Source organism: Sorex fumeus, unplaced genomic scaffold (assembly GCF_029834395.1).
Source record: "Sorex fumeus unplaced genomic scaffold, SorFum_2.1 ptg000183l, whole genome shotgun sequence".
Classification (NCBI taxonomy): domain Eukaryota; kingdom Metazoa; phylum Chordata; class Mammalia; order Eulipotyphla; family Soricidae; genus Sorex; species Sorex fumeus.
In genome coordinates, this window is record NW_026606240.1 from 7,167,828 (window position 1) to 7,182,484 (window position 14,657).

General features: G+C 39.4%; 1 protein-coding gene across 1 annotated transcript in view; it reads left to right on the forward strand.

The window, feature by feature from the left end:
• RHOBTB1 (Rho related BTB domain containing 1) overlaps positions 1-14,657 on the forward strand; it is a 73,643-nt gene that overhangs the window by 46,318 nt on the left and 12,668 nt on the right. The window contains exons 4-6 of the mRNA XM_056107944.1: positions 2,926-3,111; positions 7,267-8,237; positions 10,409-10,527. Of these exons, the coding sequence (XP_055963919.1) occupies positions 2,926-3,111; positions 7,267-8,237; positions 10,409-10,527 (1,276 nt within the window). The remainder of the gene's footprint in view (positions 1-2,925; positions 3,112-7,266; positions 8,238-10,408; positions 10,528-14,657) is intronic.

Here is a 14,657-nt window from a genome sequence, read left to right on the forward strand (position 1 = left end):
ATGCTAGGACTTGCCTTTATCTTTCATAGGAATGGCATTTTAAACATGAGATTATGTCAGACTTTGAATAGTCTCCACAAGGGAATGAATGTTTTGATTAAAAGTTGTTTAATATCTCCAGTTGCTTGGAATTCTGCCGAAAGCTGGAGATATTCTTAGCTGCAATCCTTCTGCCTTATTGGACTAGATAGAAAAATGGCTCAAAATGTTAGGAATAAATGGCATTCTCAAAATAGTTATTTGATAGAATAGGTGTTTATAGCACACAATGTACTGATACATTAAGAATTATGAATTAGAAAAAATTGTTGGAATATGAAGAATTGTCAGTATCACTTTTCTATTATCTATTATTGCATTCTTTGATTCTAAATCTTTTTGATAAAATCAATTTAGGGAACTACATTTATATAGCTATATAAAGAATCTCTCTTATATGTAATCTGTGCATAATATTTTCTTGATTGACATTTATAATTAGATGAACAAGGATTTAACAAGGAATTTCAGTAAATTCGTAGCTGAAATATTATTTTGGCTTTTAATTTCTTCAGTGTAAAATATAAGGGACATGGCACCTAAATGCACTGAAATGTGTGTATTTGTAGAGAGGGGAAAAAGAATAATTTTATTTTCAAGGATCTAAATAGAATTTTGACTCAGAAAGTTGTTTTAGCTGACGAACTAGTGCTTTCCTCAATACAACCATTTTAACTATCATCCTTCTAAGGAAAATATTTATAGCATATTGAATTATATTTTTAACTTTCCGGTAGTATTTTGTGCAATGAGATATTGATGCAACATAGTTAGAAATTGCGCCCTGTGGACCTGTATTATGTGATAGCATTGTGCTGCTGTCATCAGGAGATTCCATTTTTCCAACCCCCAAGGCCCTGTCTGTACTTGTTTACAGGTCATCTGAATAGCAACTACTAAGTGTTCAGTGGTATAAGTGTTATCACAGTAACCTTGGCAACCAAGCTAGCTGATTTCAAAACCTCACTTGCTGTAAATGAGATAACAGAATTGACATTTAGCTGCATGTCTGTCATATAAATTAAGCTCTGAGAATGATTTTTATTATAGTCATGTGGCTGAAAATGGGAATTCAAGGCACAAATTAGAACAATTTTATACATAACTATACTATTCTACTCTTAGTGCTGAATATATTTCCTCAATTCTCTCTCAATAATAATGAACCTTAGATATCACCATATTATTCTCACTGTGTCAAAATTCATGGTGGATTTGTTTTGTGATGTGATGAATCTTATAGCAGTGGTTCATCAGATATTCTACATAAATAGTGTTATGAATAATAGAAAACTCAACTCCGAAAAAATACAAAATTCAAAGCAGTCTTGGTTTCACTGGATACTGTTGTTTATGCTGATTAGATGTTAAGACTTTGCACTGAATATTCCACTGTCTAAATCAGATCCCCCCAAACATGCTTCCCCTTCATTTATACATATGCACATATTTTTATACTTTATATTTTCTAGTGTTCAAAAATCTTTGATAATGTCTTTATTTCACAGACATTCTAAGCCTGAATATTAATACATTCATCTTCTGTCAGTTCAAGATCTTAGCTTTGTATTTGCAAATATTTCAATGCCAGGATTGTTTCTTTATATGCTGTAGTCCGGCGTAGTTTTTCTTAAATATAAATTTAAAGACTCAACTTGTGAGTTACATTCAATATAAGCACCCTGCAGTTTTTTGCATTGCAAATGATTATTTTTAGAAATTTTATGGTTGCCTGGATATATTTGCCTGTCTTCATTGATATGTAGGGGGAAAAAATCTCATTAATGATTTAAAAGGAAGGTGTTTTGATTCATCGACTTGATTCTTCTCATTTCATAAACAATAACGACTACAAATTAACATCTAATAAAATTGTTAGAGTTTATTTCTAAATTTAGATGCAAGATAGTGTTGAATTCATAACATTTTCTATCATTTATCTTCTCCTGCCTCAATATTTTCAAAGTGATCACTTAGCATATTTTAACCTGAAAGATGCTTTATAATTCTTATTAAATATACCTTTTAGCAGCTATCTGCCAAACACCATAACTCAACAACCGTTTTGTAAAACTCAGTTCTCATGGCTTTTAGCATGGTAAGTGATTATATAAAAATGGAAGGTCTTCCTATCAAAATAGGATCTAGCACTGCTTCTCGTCCCCCTCTACCTGCTGTGTGATACAAATAACATCTGAGAAACCAGCTTTCACCTTGCTCTCATCTTATTGACCATCCATCTAACCCTTGCAAGTTTCGTGTTAAATTTTTGCCTTTAGTCTAGGCTAGAGTCAATAATTTCTGGAAATTCAGGATTTTTTTCTCTTTTCAGAAACAGATAAGTGGTTGTGTTCTCTTGTATGTGTGCTTACGTGGAGAGAAGGGCAGAAATCCTTCTGTGTATTTGCTGGCCCTGCACGCAAATACCTGTTATGTTTTCAGCAATGTTTAAATCGTTTGTTTTATCTCATTGGGCTGACTCATCTTCACCTTTATGTTTCAACTGGTAATAGGTGCTTTTTATTATTTCCTTTTTTATCTTGAAACTATTTCTGACAAATAGAAATAGTTCCGCATGTTGTGGTTCCAGGACTGAATCAATTTTGGGTAACTGTCCATACGGTAAAATAATTTCATTGGAAACTTTTCGATGCATAGGGACTCTGCAATGTGATGTGGACGTAAATCCAGGCTGTATTGGTGCTGGAATGTGGGAGCTTGTCAGGCTGTTTGCATGATTCTGAGATGTATTTTGATGATTTTTTTTAAATAGTGATATGGTATGACATTAAGTTGGTGGGAGTGAAAATGGGACATAGGTAGGAGGAGCCAAAATGATTTTTAAAAAAATTTAAGAAGTCGGCTGTCTTTGTGATTTCCTTTTAGGTCCGATGTTGTGGTCCTTTGTTTTTCGATCGCTAATCCCAACTCCCTAAATCATGTGAAAACCATGTGGTATCAAGAAATCAAGCACTTTTGTCCTCGCACACCTGTTGTTCTAGTTGGCTGCCAGCTAGATCTCCGCTATGCTGATCTGGAAGCTGTTAATAGAGCCAGACGCCCTTTAGCAAGGTAAGCCAAGGAACTCTGTTTCACTGTGCTTAGCAAATTAAAATTTGAGTTGGTAGTCATCTCTGTAGCCACAGTCTCATTTTCCAGTGGTTCTGGAACCCAACCACTAAACCATATGCTGTAAGTTAGTTTGTTAATCATGAAAGATATCTCGTTTTCACCATCTTCTCAAAGTTAAGAATTCATATTTGCAAAGGAAATGATTGAGTGGTGCTTCAAATGAATTACTGAGCTTTGAAATTTTAAGATATTGAAAAAATTGTCCACTAATAATAATGTTATCATTGAAATTATGATTATAATTTTTATTTTAATATTATTTCAGAGTAATAAGCCATTCTTGGGCTAGGAACATCAGATATATACAAATATTGATAGCTAAGTGTTTTTAATCTTGCTTTTTTTTCAATCCAACTTCTAAGAGTATTTCATTCTCCAGATAACTGTGTCCAGTTTAAAAAAAATGAAGCTATAGTTGCAAAACCACAACACTGCTTTTGGAGGTCATTTTCAAGGTGTTACAACTTTTTTTTTTAATTTTTATTAGTGAGATATCATGAGGTACAGTTGTAGACTTACAAATTTTTGTGCTTGGGTTTCAATTATACAATGATCGAATACCCATCCCTCCACCAGTGCCCATGTCCCACCTCCACGGGTCCCAGTATCCCTCCCACCCCCCTTCTCCCCCCCATCCCACCCTGCCTCAGTGGCAGGGCATTCCCTTTTGTTCTCTCTCTCTTATTGGGTGTTGTGGTTTGCAAAAGAGGCAATGGGTGACAATCATGTTTGGTCTATAGTCTACTTTCAGCATGCTTCTCCCATCCTGGGAGGATCCTCCCAAAACCCTTTATTTAGTGTTCCCTTCTCTATCTGAGCTCCCTTTTCCCCTAGCATGAGTGGTTGGCCTCCAAGCCATGGAGTAAAATTTCTGGTACTAATCTCGGCCATTCTTGGGTGTTAGTCTCCTATTTTGTTACTTTATGTTCCCCAGATGAATGCAATCTTTCTATGTCTATCCCTTTCTTTCTGAGTCATTTCACTTAACATGATACTTTCCATGTAGTTCAAGGTGGTACAACTTTTATTTTTCTTTTTTTATGTATGATATCTCTTTTATTTTATTTTTTATTAGTGAAACACCATGAGGTACAGTTGTAGACTTACATATTTTTGTGTTTAGGTTTCAGTTATACAATGATCAAGTACCCATCCCTCCACCAGTGAAGTACCCATTCTTCACCACCAATGAACCCAGTAGTCCTCCCAACCCCCATCCCCCCCACCCCACCTCTATGGCAGGTTATTCCTTTTGCTCTCTCTTTCCTTTAGGGTGTTGTGGTTTGCAATAGAGATATTGAGTGACCATCGTGTTCAGTCTATAGTCTACTTTCAGTCTATAGTCTACTTTCAGCATGTGTCTCGCATCCCGAGCGAGTCCTCCAAACACCATTTACTTGGTGTTCCCTTCTCTATCTGAGCTACGTTTCCCCCCAGCATGTGCTGCCGGCTTCCTAGCCGTGGAGCAGACCTCCTGGTACTTATCTCAACTATTCTTGGGTGTTCCTCTCCCATTCTTTTACTTTATATTCCCCAGATGAGTGCAGTCTTTCTGTGTCTGTCCCTCTATTTCTGACTCATTTCACTTAGCATGATACTTTCCATGTAGAACCACTTGTTTTCAAATTTCATGACTTGATCCTTTCTAACTGTTGCATAGTATTCCATTGTGTAGATGTCAAGGTGATACAACTTTTAAAATACAACTTGAAAGAGGATGTATATTATCCTGTATAAAATATGAATACCAATACTAGAGAGGAAGTAAAAGCTTTTAAAAATTGTGCTCACTATATTCTTTTTTTTAAATAATAACTTAATTTAAATCTGTTCTGTGTTTGACTACATTTTTTGTGTGGAGAGCATATTTTTTTTACAAAAACATGAATCATCATATTTTAAGTACTTGAATATTCATAGATACTAAAAAACATAAATTTTCATTCTTACAAAAATATATAGATACTCATATATGTACTCACAGTACTATCTTACATATTTGTCTAATAGGCTTATTACAGAATTTTACATAAGCATGTTTTATGTGCATAGGAAAATCAAATGGAACTTTATTCATATAATTTCTAACATTTTAGGTACATTTTTGGGTATGTTTTCTGGAAATATTTTGTATTTTGTTTTCACAACTTATTCTTAAATACATAGAGTCTAGAATATTAGAAGCTGCATAGAAGAGAAGAAGACTTGAATAAGACTGTCCCTGACCTAAGGCATTTTCTCTTAAAAAAAATATATATATATACACACATACATTAATATTTAACAATGGAAAAGGAAAAAGATGAACACTAAGACATCTGAATATGTTAGAAAATTTAATAATAAAATATTGAAATGGGCTTATGAATCACAAAAAATACATTATATTAATATAAATGGGCCAGAGAGATAGCACAGTGGGTAAGGCATTTGCCTTGCACACAGCCGAACCTGGGTTCGATTCCTCCTCCCTCTCAGAGAGCCTAGCAAGCTACTGAGAGTATTCCGCCTGCACAGCAAAGCCTGGTAAGCTACCTGTGATGTATTCGATATGCCAAAAACAGTAACAACTAGTCTCACAATGGAGACATTACTGGTACCCACTCGAGCAAATCAATGAACAAAGGGAGAACAGTGCTATACTAATATAAATGATAATAGAGAAAACTAGAAAAGAAAAATATTTAAAAATAATAATAGAGAAATCTCAATCTCTTTTTTGCGCATCTTAATTTCTCTTTAAATCGGAAACTGTCCTGAAATGTAAAGGAATAAAAGGATGTAAAAAAGATAGATAGATAGATAGATAGATAGATAGATAGATAGATAATTGGCCTTACAGCCATGGACATATTAGAGAGGAGGGAGTGGAGTCACAGAGGATAGTAGAGAGCACAATCTCTCCTATAAGACAGTTCCTTCTGCAGTTCCTTCTGAAGAAAGTCACTGAAATAATCACTGAGGAATTTCATCAGTTAATGATTTTTCACGTCAGTCCTAGGAACAAGGAACACAGAATCCCCACTGGAAGTCCCTCCTTCTTTTTTGCACTTGCCTTTCAATGTCTTCTCTTTCTCATCTAGGTCTTCATATGCAAAGTCTAGCCAGTCTTGTCTTGTTTTACCTAAGACCCAGGCTTTTGCCTTTGGTTTAGAAAACCAAATAATCATTTAGGAAGGTCAATTCCTAAGAGTATATTTCAGAACCGTATGTATTTGTGAAGAGTATAACAACATATCCCTGTTGTCTAGGTTTGTCCGTGTCTTTACAGGGTTTTTCCCTGGGACACAGGGCACTATAGATGGAAACTGCATAAATGGGAGATGGGTAAGAGCCCAAGACGAGGGGGCCAGCTGGGAGGCTGGAGGATGCTACTGGAAAGAAAAAAGTCAGAAAGGGGCCATGGTGGGGAAAAGGTTGAGAAACATTGATCTTTTATTGCTTAGGATAAGCCTCATTTTCATGCTTTTTTTTTTTTGGTTTTCTTGTTTTTGGTTTTGTACCATACCCACCAGAGCCCACACATTACTCCTGACTCTGCACTCAGAAATTACTCCTGGTGATGCTCCAGGGACTATATAGGTGGTACCCTAAGGTCAAATCCGGATGTGCCACAAGCAAGGCAAATGCTCTATTCATTGCCTATCTCTCTGGCTCTCATTTGAAAGTTTTCCAGCAAAATTTAAGCATGAAGATAAAGATGATGGCAATAATAATCACAGCTAGCATTTATGTTACCTTACTGTGGGCCATATACTATGTCAACATATTAGCTCATTGTCCTTTAAGATGTATGTAGATTTAAATGATTAGATTATAAATGTGTCTTGTTTACCAACCTAAACAATGTAGCTTTTATTCCATTAGGTTTCATGGAGCCAGAGACATATTTCAGTTACCTGTGGTTACTACTAAAAGTGTTTGGGGGCAGGGTTTCGGGTCTGTCATCATGTCTTTGAAAGATCTGAGGTTTGCAATAGACTTTCAGGGTCTCACTGAAAGCCTGAATAGGATTTTAAGAATTTAATTCAACTAGGTGCTTAGATAGGCCCTAGATACTATCGTTTCTTAGTTTGTTTTATTATTCTATTTCAGGCCCATAAAGAGAGGGGATATTTTGCCCCCAGAAAAAGGCCGAGAGGTTGCAAAGGAACTCGGTATACCATACTATGAAACAAGCGTGTTTGATCAGTTTGGTATCAAGGATGTGTTCGATAACGCCATCCGCGCTGCGCTGATCTCCCGCCGGCACCTGCAGTTCTGGAAATCCCACCTAAAGAAAGTTCAGAAACCTTTGCTTCAGGCACCGTTCCTACCTCCAAAAGCCCCTCCACCTGTCATCAAAGTTCCAGAATGTCCCTTGACAGGGACTAATGAAGCTGCCTGTTTACTGGACAATCCTCTGTGTGCCGATGTCCTGTTCATCCTTCCGGACCAGGAGCACATCTTTGCACACCGAATTTACCTCGCTACCTCTTCTTCCAAATTTTATGATCTTTTTTTAATGGAATGTGAAGAAAGCCCAAATCTGAGCGAAAGAGCTGGTGACAGGAAGAAGCAGAACAAGGATTTCCAGGGGCAGGCATTGAATGATGACCCTGAGGAGGAAAGAGAGGAAGGTGCCTTGGGCGACCATCAGTGGAAGTCCTTGAACCAGAACCCGTTCCAGCAGGAGACTCCAGGCCTGGAAACTGAGGGCTTGGTCTTGGAGGCTCAGACATTGTCAAGCTGGAGTAAGGGGTTCATGGGCATGCACAAAGAGATGCAAATCAATCCCATTTCCAAGAGGGTAGGCCCTGTGACTGTGGTCAAGATGGACTCATCTGTCCAACCAGGTCCGTTCCGAACCCTGCTCCAGTTTCTTTATACAGGACAACTGGATGAAAATGAAAAGGATTTGGGAGGTCTAGCTCAGATCGCAGAGGTTCTGGAAATGTTTGATTTGAGGATGATGGTGGAAAACATAATGAACAAGGAAGCCTTCATGAATCAGGAGATTACAAAAGCCTTTCATGTCAGGAAAGCCAATAGGATAAAAGAATGTCTCAGCAAGGGGACATTCTCAGGTGAGTGGTGCCAGGGCCAAAGTCACATATTCCTAGGGCTGTGTATTATCAACCAGTAGGCAAACATGAGCAGGAAAAGCATAACCACCATTTAAATGTTTAAGTGCTTATTTTTCCCATCACCATGCTTTCTGTATTCAAACTTGGTTCTCATCAAATACGAGGGCAATGTTATGTGTCCACTTTGCAAATGGAGCAGCTGGGGAACAGCAGAAAAGTTAGTCGCTTAACTGTGATTATCCAGGTGGCATATGACAGGGGCGGGATTTGAATCCACGCTGCTTCCTGGAACACCTTACTCTCCCGATGTTTCTGCAGACTGTTGTTTTTCCTCCGTCCCTCTCGGAGAGCCCGGCAAGCTACCGAGAGGATCTCGCCCACACGGCAGAGCCTGGCAAGCTCCCCGTGACGTATTCGATATGCCAGACACAGTAACAACAAAGTCTCCAATGGAGACGTTACTGGGCCCGCTCGAGCAAATCGATGAACAACGGGAGAACCGTTACCATGGCCGTGACCGTGACCGTTGTTTTCCGTGAGCCCTGACTCAACTAACTTAAACTACATCTCCCCCTTCAGGATCTCTCCCCTGCCCAAGTCTGTTTGCCACTAAACTTCAAGCTCTCGCCCTTGACAAAAATCAGTCACTCCACCCCTGCGGCAGTTTGGCTGCTTGAGGCCGTTGGATGACCCACAGCACTTCCATCAGAGATCCCTTGTTCTCTCCCTCTTCTTTTTAAGTTCTTTCATTTTTTACTTTGCTCGTCTCTCTTCCTCCAGCCCCTTCCTTGCCTTTAAAAACTGTGCCCTGCACTGCCACATTACCCTTACATAATTGAGCATCCTGGTAGCCTGCATCTAAAATGAGTTTCTGACCTACACTTGTTCTATCTTACATACTTTAACTATTTTTGTTCTGAAATTGTCCTGTGGGTGTGTATTTCATTGTATAAATTTGACTTCCTGACTTCTATTTATGGGGATACTTCTATTTTTGTCTATCATTTATAATGCCTGTCAGAGTAAGCTACATTTAATAAGCAGTTCCTGCATCTTTTCATTAATTTTAAGGCTTAAAGCAATAGCTACTTTAAAGATTGACCTCCATGGGATGGAATTTGTCTTGAGAGTTCATGAAAAGTCACAGACTTGCAGTAAATTTAATAACTTAATTTAATAAATAAAATTTAATAACTTTATCTTGGTTGATGAAATCAACTTCTCAGAAATCACCTCCCTTACTGCAGATGCTATTGACCAAGGACAAGATGAGGGCAACATTTGAATTCTTTAAAGAAAAAATATTATAAAATATAATTTATAAATAATTGGGAAGATTTTAATATGAAGTAGATAATGGATGATGGGGAATAATTGCTGATTTTTTCATCTACAGTAATGTTCTTATTTTTAGGAAACTCTTCATAAAGTAATTAAAAGTGAAGTGCCATGTTAGAAAAATTTCAAACAAGATATTGAGTATATATGCATACATAGATGGACCTCCACAATCTATGTTTTACATTTTTTTTACCATTTTCTTTGTTTTTGCTTTTTGGGTCACACCCGGCGATGCTCAGAGTTTACTCCTGGCTCTGCACTCAGGAATTACTCCTGGCAGTGCTCCGGGGACCATATGGGATGCTGGGAATTGAACCTGGGTCGTCCACATGCAAGGCAAACACCCTACCCGGCTGTGCTATCACTCTAGCCCCAGTTTTACATTTTTCTTAAGGAGAAAAAATATATGTCTTTTATGTCATTTTATAGTTCAAATAAATTTCTTTTTGACCTATATAATTAGATGCTTACCCCTTATTCCATAGCACATCAAGAAAAATGGGTGTAGCAAAGGTGAAGGTTGACACAAAAATGAGTAAGCGAAGCTATGAAAAGGAGGGCTGGAGAGAGAGTATCAGTGGCAGGGCTTTGCTGACTTCCATGCAGGAAGTCTGGGATCTACCCCGACACTGAATCAACCCTCAGGCATCTCCAGGACCTGTGCTCAAGCACAGTTCTGGGAATAGCCTATGAGCACTACCAGGCATGACTCAGCCCTCCCCTCCAAATAAAAAGATGTGGAAGAGAGTATAAAAGATACAAGTTGATGAAAATGGGTAGAATGCTCAATGAGGCAACCTCATCATTTTCTTTCCTCACTCCTTGGACAGATGTGACATTTAAGCTGGATGATGGAGCAATCCATGCCCACAAGCCACTGCTGATCTGTAGCTGCAAATGGATGGCTGCCATGTTTGGGGGGTCATTTGTGGAAAGCGCCAATAGTGAGGTATGTACTTGCCAAAATGCTGAAGTGTCAGGGCATGTGCTTTTACATAAAGTGCTAAATTAGCCAATGACATATGTTAACTGCTTCCGTGGAATAGTTTTCTAAAGCTGTGCTTGAGTATTCTGTCTTTCAATTCTGCAGTTATGAGGAATCATTGTTCATTGTTCCCTTGTTACATGAGAGCACCTATGTATTACACATGCAGCATTTTTCATCCTTGCAATTCTCCTCATACCCAGAAACACAGGCAGTTGTACTTTAAATAAATGTCAACAGGCATGATAATATCAAAACCATACAAAGGACAAACAGAAAATGCACCAAGTAAGATGTTTGTTTTGCATGTGGCTGGCCCAAGTTCAGTCCTCGAGCACCACCAGGAATAAGTCTTGAGAACCTCTGGGTGTTCATCAAAACCAAAATCAACAAACTAAAACCCTACCTAAAATATGGGCTAGAGTGTGTCTTCCAGAAGCTGAAGACCATGAAGAGGTTTTTCCTTCATTTACTGCCTGTGCTCATTTATGCCCCTAACCACATGGGAGATCTTGAAAAGTGTCAGTCTCAGCCTCTGCAAGAGGGGCTACAGCAGGTCACTCTTGCATTCATGAGTTATAATACCATGGAACTCCCCTGACTTGACTTCTCTGAGGATTTAACTGGAGGATTATACTCCTCTGAACTCACCTGTCCAAGTGCTTCGGTCTGTCATAATCTGCAGGGTCCCTTGTTGGTGCATTCATTGGTCTATCTCCAAAAGAATGGGTTTTGTTTGTTTGTTTGCTTGGTTGGAATTTTTTTGGGGGGGGTCACACCCAGCGATGATCAGGGGTTCCTCCTGGCTCTGCACTCAGGAATCACTCCTGGCAGTGCTTGGGGGACCATCTGGGATGCTGGGAATCGAACCCTGGTCAGCTTCATGCAAGCAGTGGTCCTGGAGGTTCCTGAGGGATGATTCAGTGTGCTATTGCTCCAGCCCCAAGAATGTTATTTTTTAAGGCAAAACAAGCTGTCCTTTGGAGACCCTTTATCTTCATCTTTTTATTTTTTAACAAATGCTGTTGGGAAAGAAAAATCCAATTCAACCACTTCTAACTTTAGCGATGAGCAAGCATTTTTGTTGAGTTTCAAAAGTATTTTTTAACCATCTTTAAAAAAACATGGGGACACCCCATCAAGTTTATTGTCCTAAGAGGTTTGTTTTTCTTATCTCAGCATATCTCCAAACTTTCAAAAGAAATACAAAAAACAATTGCTAACTTTTCTAAAAGAATGCTCTCGCCAGAAATCTAAGCACTCCCATTGTGACCCAGGAGCCTGCATTTTCATCCCCAAGTAGGAAAACAGAATCCTAGAATCACAAGCTGGGATGGCTGGAGCTGAGGAGGTCACTAGGCCATACACCAGCTTCCAGAACAAACTGCAGCTGCTCCTAAACCAACCCCCTAGCCGAAGATTGTCTGCTGTTTGGGGAACGGGTGTTGAATTATCCTAATGGCATCTTCTAGTGTCTGGAAGCTTTTATAAACCAGTATATCCTTACCTTAGATGAAACATGCTCACAGTGCTTTCAAACCTGTTGTAGAGTCTTGTTACTAAGAAGAGATACTTCAGATAGTGGTAGCTGCTGCATACAGGGCCAAAGGGGCTCCAATCCCAACTTCCCTGCATGAAAGTTTTGTGGCCCTGGAAAAGTAACCACAGTGGGGTTGTTAAGTTTATGAGTTAATACTTGCAAAGCCCTGCAAAAGCATTAAGCATTAAGGTGGCTGCCTTTAGACTATTTTAATGCAGGTGTGATGTTCATGACATTATTTCCCTCTTCAAGAAAAATGGGGGAGACGCTATTAAAACCACATCCAGTGGCCTTCCACTGATGTCAGTAATCCCCAGCGATTAGAGCCCAAAGGCCTGCTTTCTGCCCGTTTCCAGCTCAATGAGATGTGTGCTGATTGCATGGCAGAGCACCTGCTATTAACCCAGAGGAGCTGATCAAGGTCAGAAACCCAAGCACAAAGGGATACTGTCAAAGCTGATCCCACAAATGCTAATCCCCTTTATCCCTTCCCAGAATGGACTGTAATCATCTGCAGGAGAGGTGACCAAAACAGGAACTTAGCAGTGAGTAAGAATGTACACATCCATGGTCGTTTAACAATCTCTCCTGGAAGTAGCCATTGGTTTAGCCCTCCCCACTGAAAAGATTCCATCAATCACTACGCACAACTGTAGTAGCTAAGGCTAGTAGGTAGGTCCAGATCCCACAGCTCAAAGGGCAGAGCCTATGGAGTCAGAGGTCTGTGCCCAAATCCACCAGCTGACAGATAAATCAAGAACGCCAGGAGCTGTTGACACGTCTGCCCTTCTTTGCCTCATCTCTTTATTGCCCCTTTAGACTGTAATAGGTATGCTTATAAGCTCTATTCTCAGCCTGACCCTGGACAAACCAACCCCCCTCTCTAAACTTGTCTCCTCATCTGCAAAGGGGAAAAGAAGAGAGTTGTCTTCAAAGGGCAGAAGGAATGAAAGTACATGTGTTAGGCATCAGATTGGGTGCAGAGAACATATGATTGCTGTTAAGAAATGTTAATGACTCTGATCCCAGAGGATTCCAGCTGAATTCTGTCCATGAAGAGTTAAAGATTTTTGTTTTCTAAACGACCTAAGTTTAAAAGCCCCCAAGTTTCCTTTCTAAGGGCTTGAGATGGGTAATGGGGAAATGGAGGAGACATTTGTTTTCATGCTCCTTAATTGATTTTTGCCACTATTTGTCCTTCTGAGGCGATCGTTTTTATTATTCCTTGAACTACTATTTCTTCGGGATGGAGCAATAGCACAGCAGGTAGGGTGTTTGCCTCGCACTCCGCCGACCTGGCCGACCCGAGTTCAATTCCTCCGCCCCTCTCGGAGAGCCCGGCAAGCTACCAAGAGTATCTCGCCCGCACGGCAAAGCCTGGCAAGCTCCCCAGGACATATTCGATATGCCAAACACAGAAACAAGTGTCACAATGGAGACGTTACTGGGCCCACTCAAGCAAATCGATTTACAATGGGAGGACAGTGACAGTGACTATTTCTTGCAAATCTGACTCCCCACAACATTCCATCTAGAGACTGGGAAATTACTGAAAGACCTGGAGCGCAGAGTCCTGGGTTCAAACCCTGGAACTGTATGACCTTCATAACACTGCCAGGATTTCCGGCATGACTGCAAAGTCCACCCCAAAAAACAAATCAAACAAAAGTCAGTCTGTCTGTTTTAGTTTTAATAGAATTTGCATTCCTATCCAGAAAGAAATCAGATATGCCCATTGATGTTACTTTAACGTTTTTGTCATTTAATATTTAAGAGGACACTGTACTTTACTTATATTTTCTCATTACTTTTAATGTAACAGTAAGCATAATTCTCTCCCCAGAGGTACTCGGCAAGTGGTTCATTAAAAATGTATGCCCGGGTTGTAGTAAGCAGTGCTCTAGGTCCAGAATACTTTTTTATTCTCTGTGAGACCATCTCTAATTATAAACCTAATAGTCTGAGCTGATCTTTGCAATTAAAATTTTAAGCCAACTAAACTGGGATGTGCTGTTTAGGGTAGCATTATATACTCTTTCATTATTTTTTTAAACAGCTGCATCAAGCACATAGGATGAAATATTTTTAATTCCATTCCTTATTTATACTTCAATTATTTTAAGATAAAAATTCTCCCCATTAGACGACCTCTTCATTGTCTATGCAGTGTTAAAAATATTAAAATCATAGAAGCAGGAATTTAAAAATTAGGCTTCAGGACAAATACAAGTTTTTTTCTTTGACTTTGCTCTTCTTCGGGAGGACAGGGGTTCAAGCTGTCTCAGGCGCCCTAGAAAGCTCCGCTGTGACTCCCAGTCAATCCAGCCAACGGGTCATTTCAAGGATTCAGAATGCCATGGCACTGGGTCTCTGCAGTGCCAGGGATTACTAAGATGACCCAGAGACTCCTGGGGACGTACAGGGCTGCACCCAGCAATGCTCAGGGGACAGCGTGTACTCCAAACTGAGCCCAGGTTAGGCATGCATGCGAATTGCTCACTATAGTATCTCCCTGTTCCCTGAGAGTGTTCTAATTGATTCTCATTTCTTGATT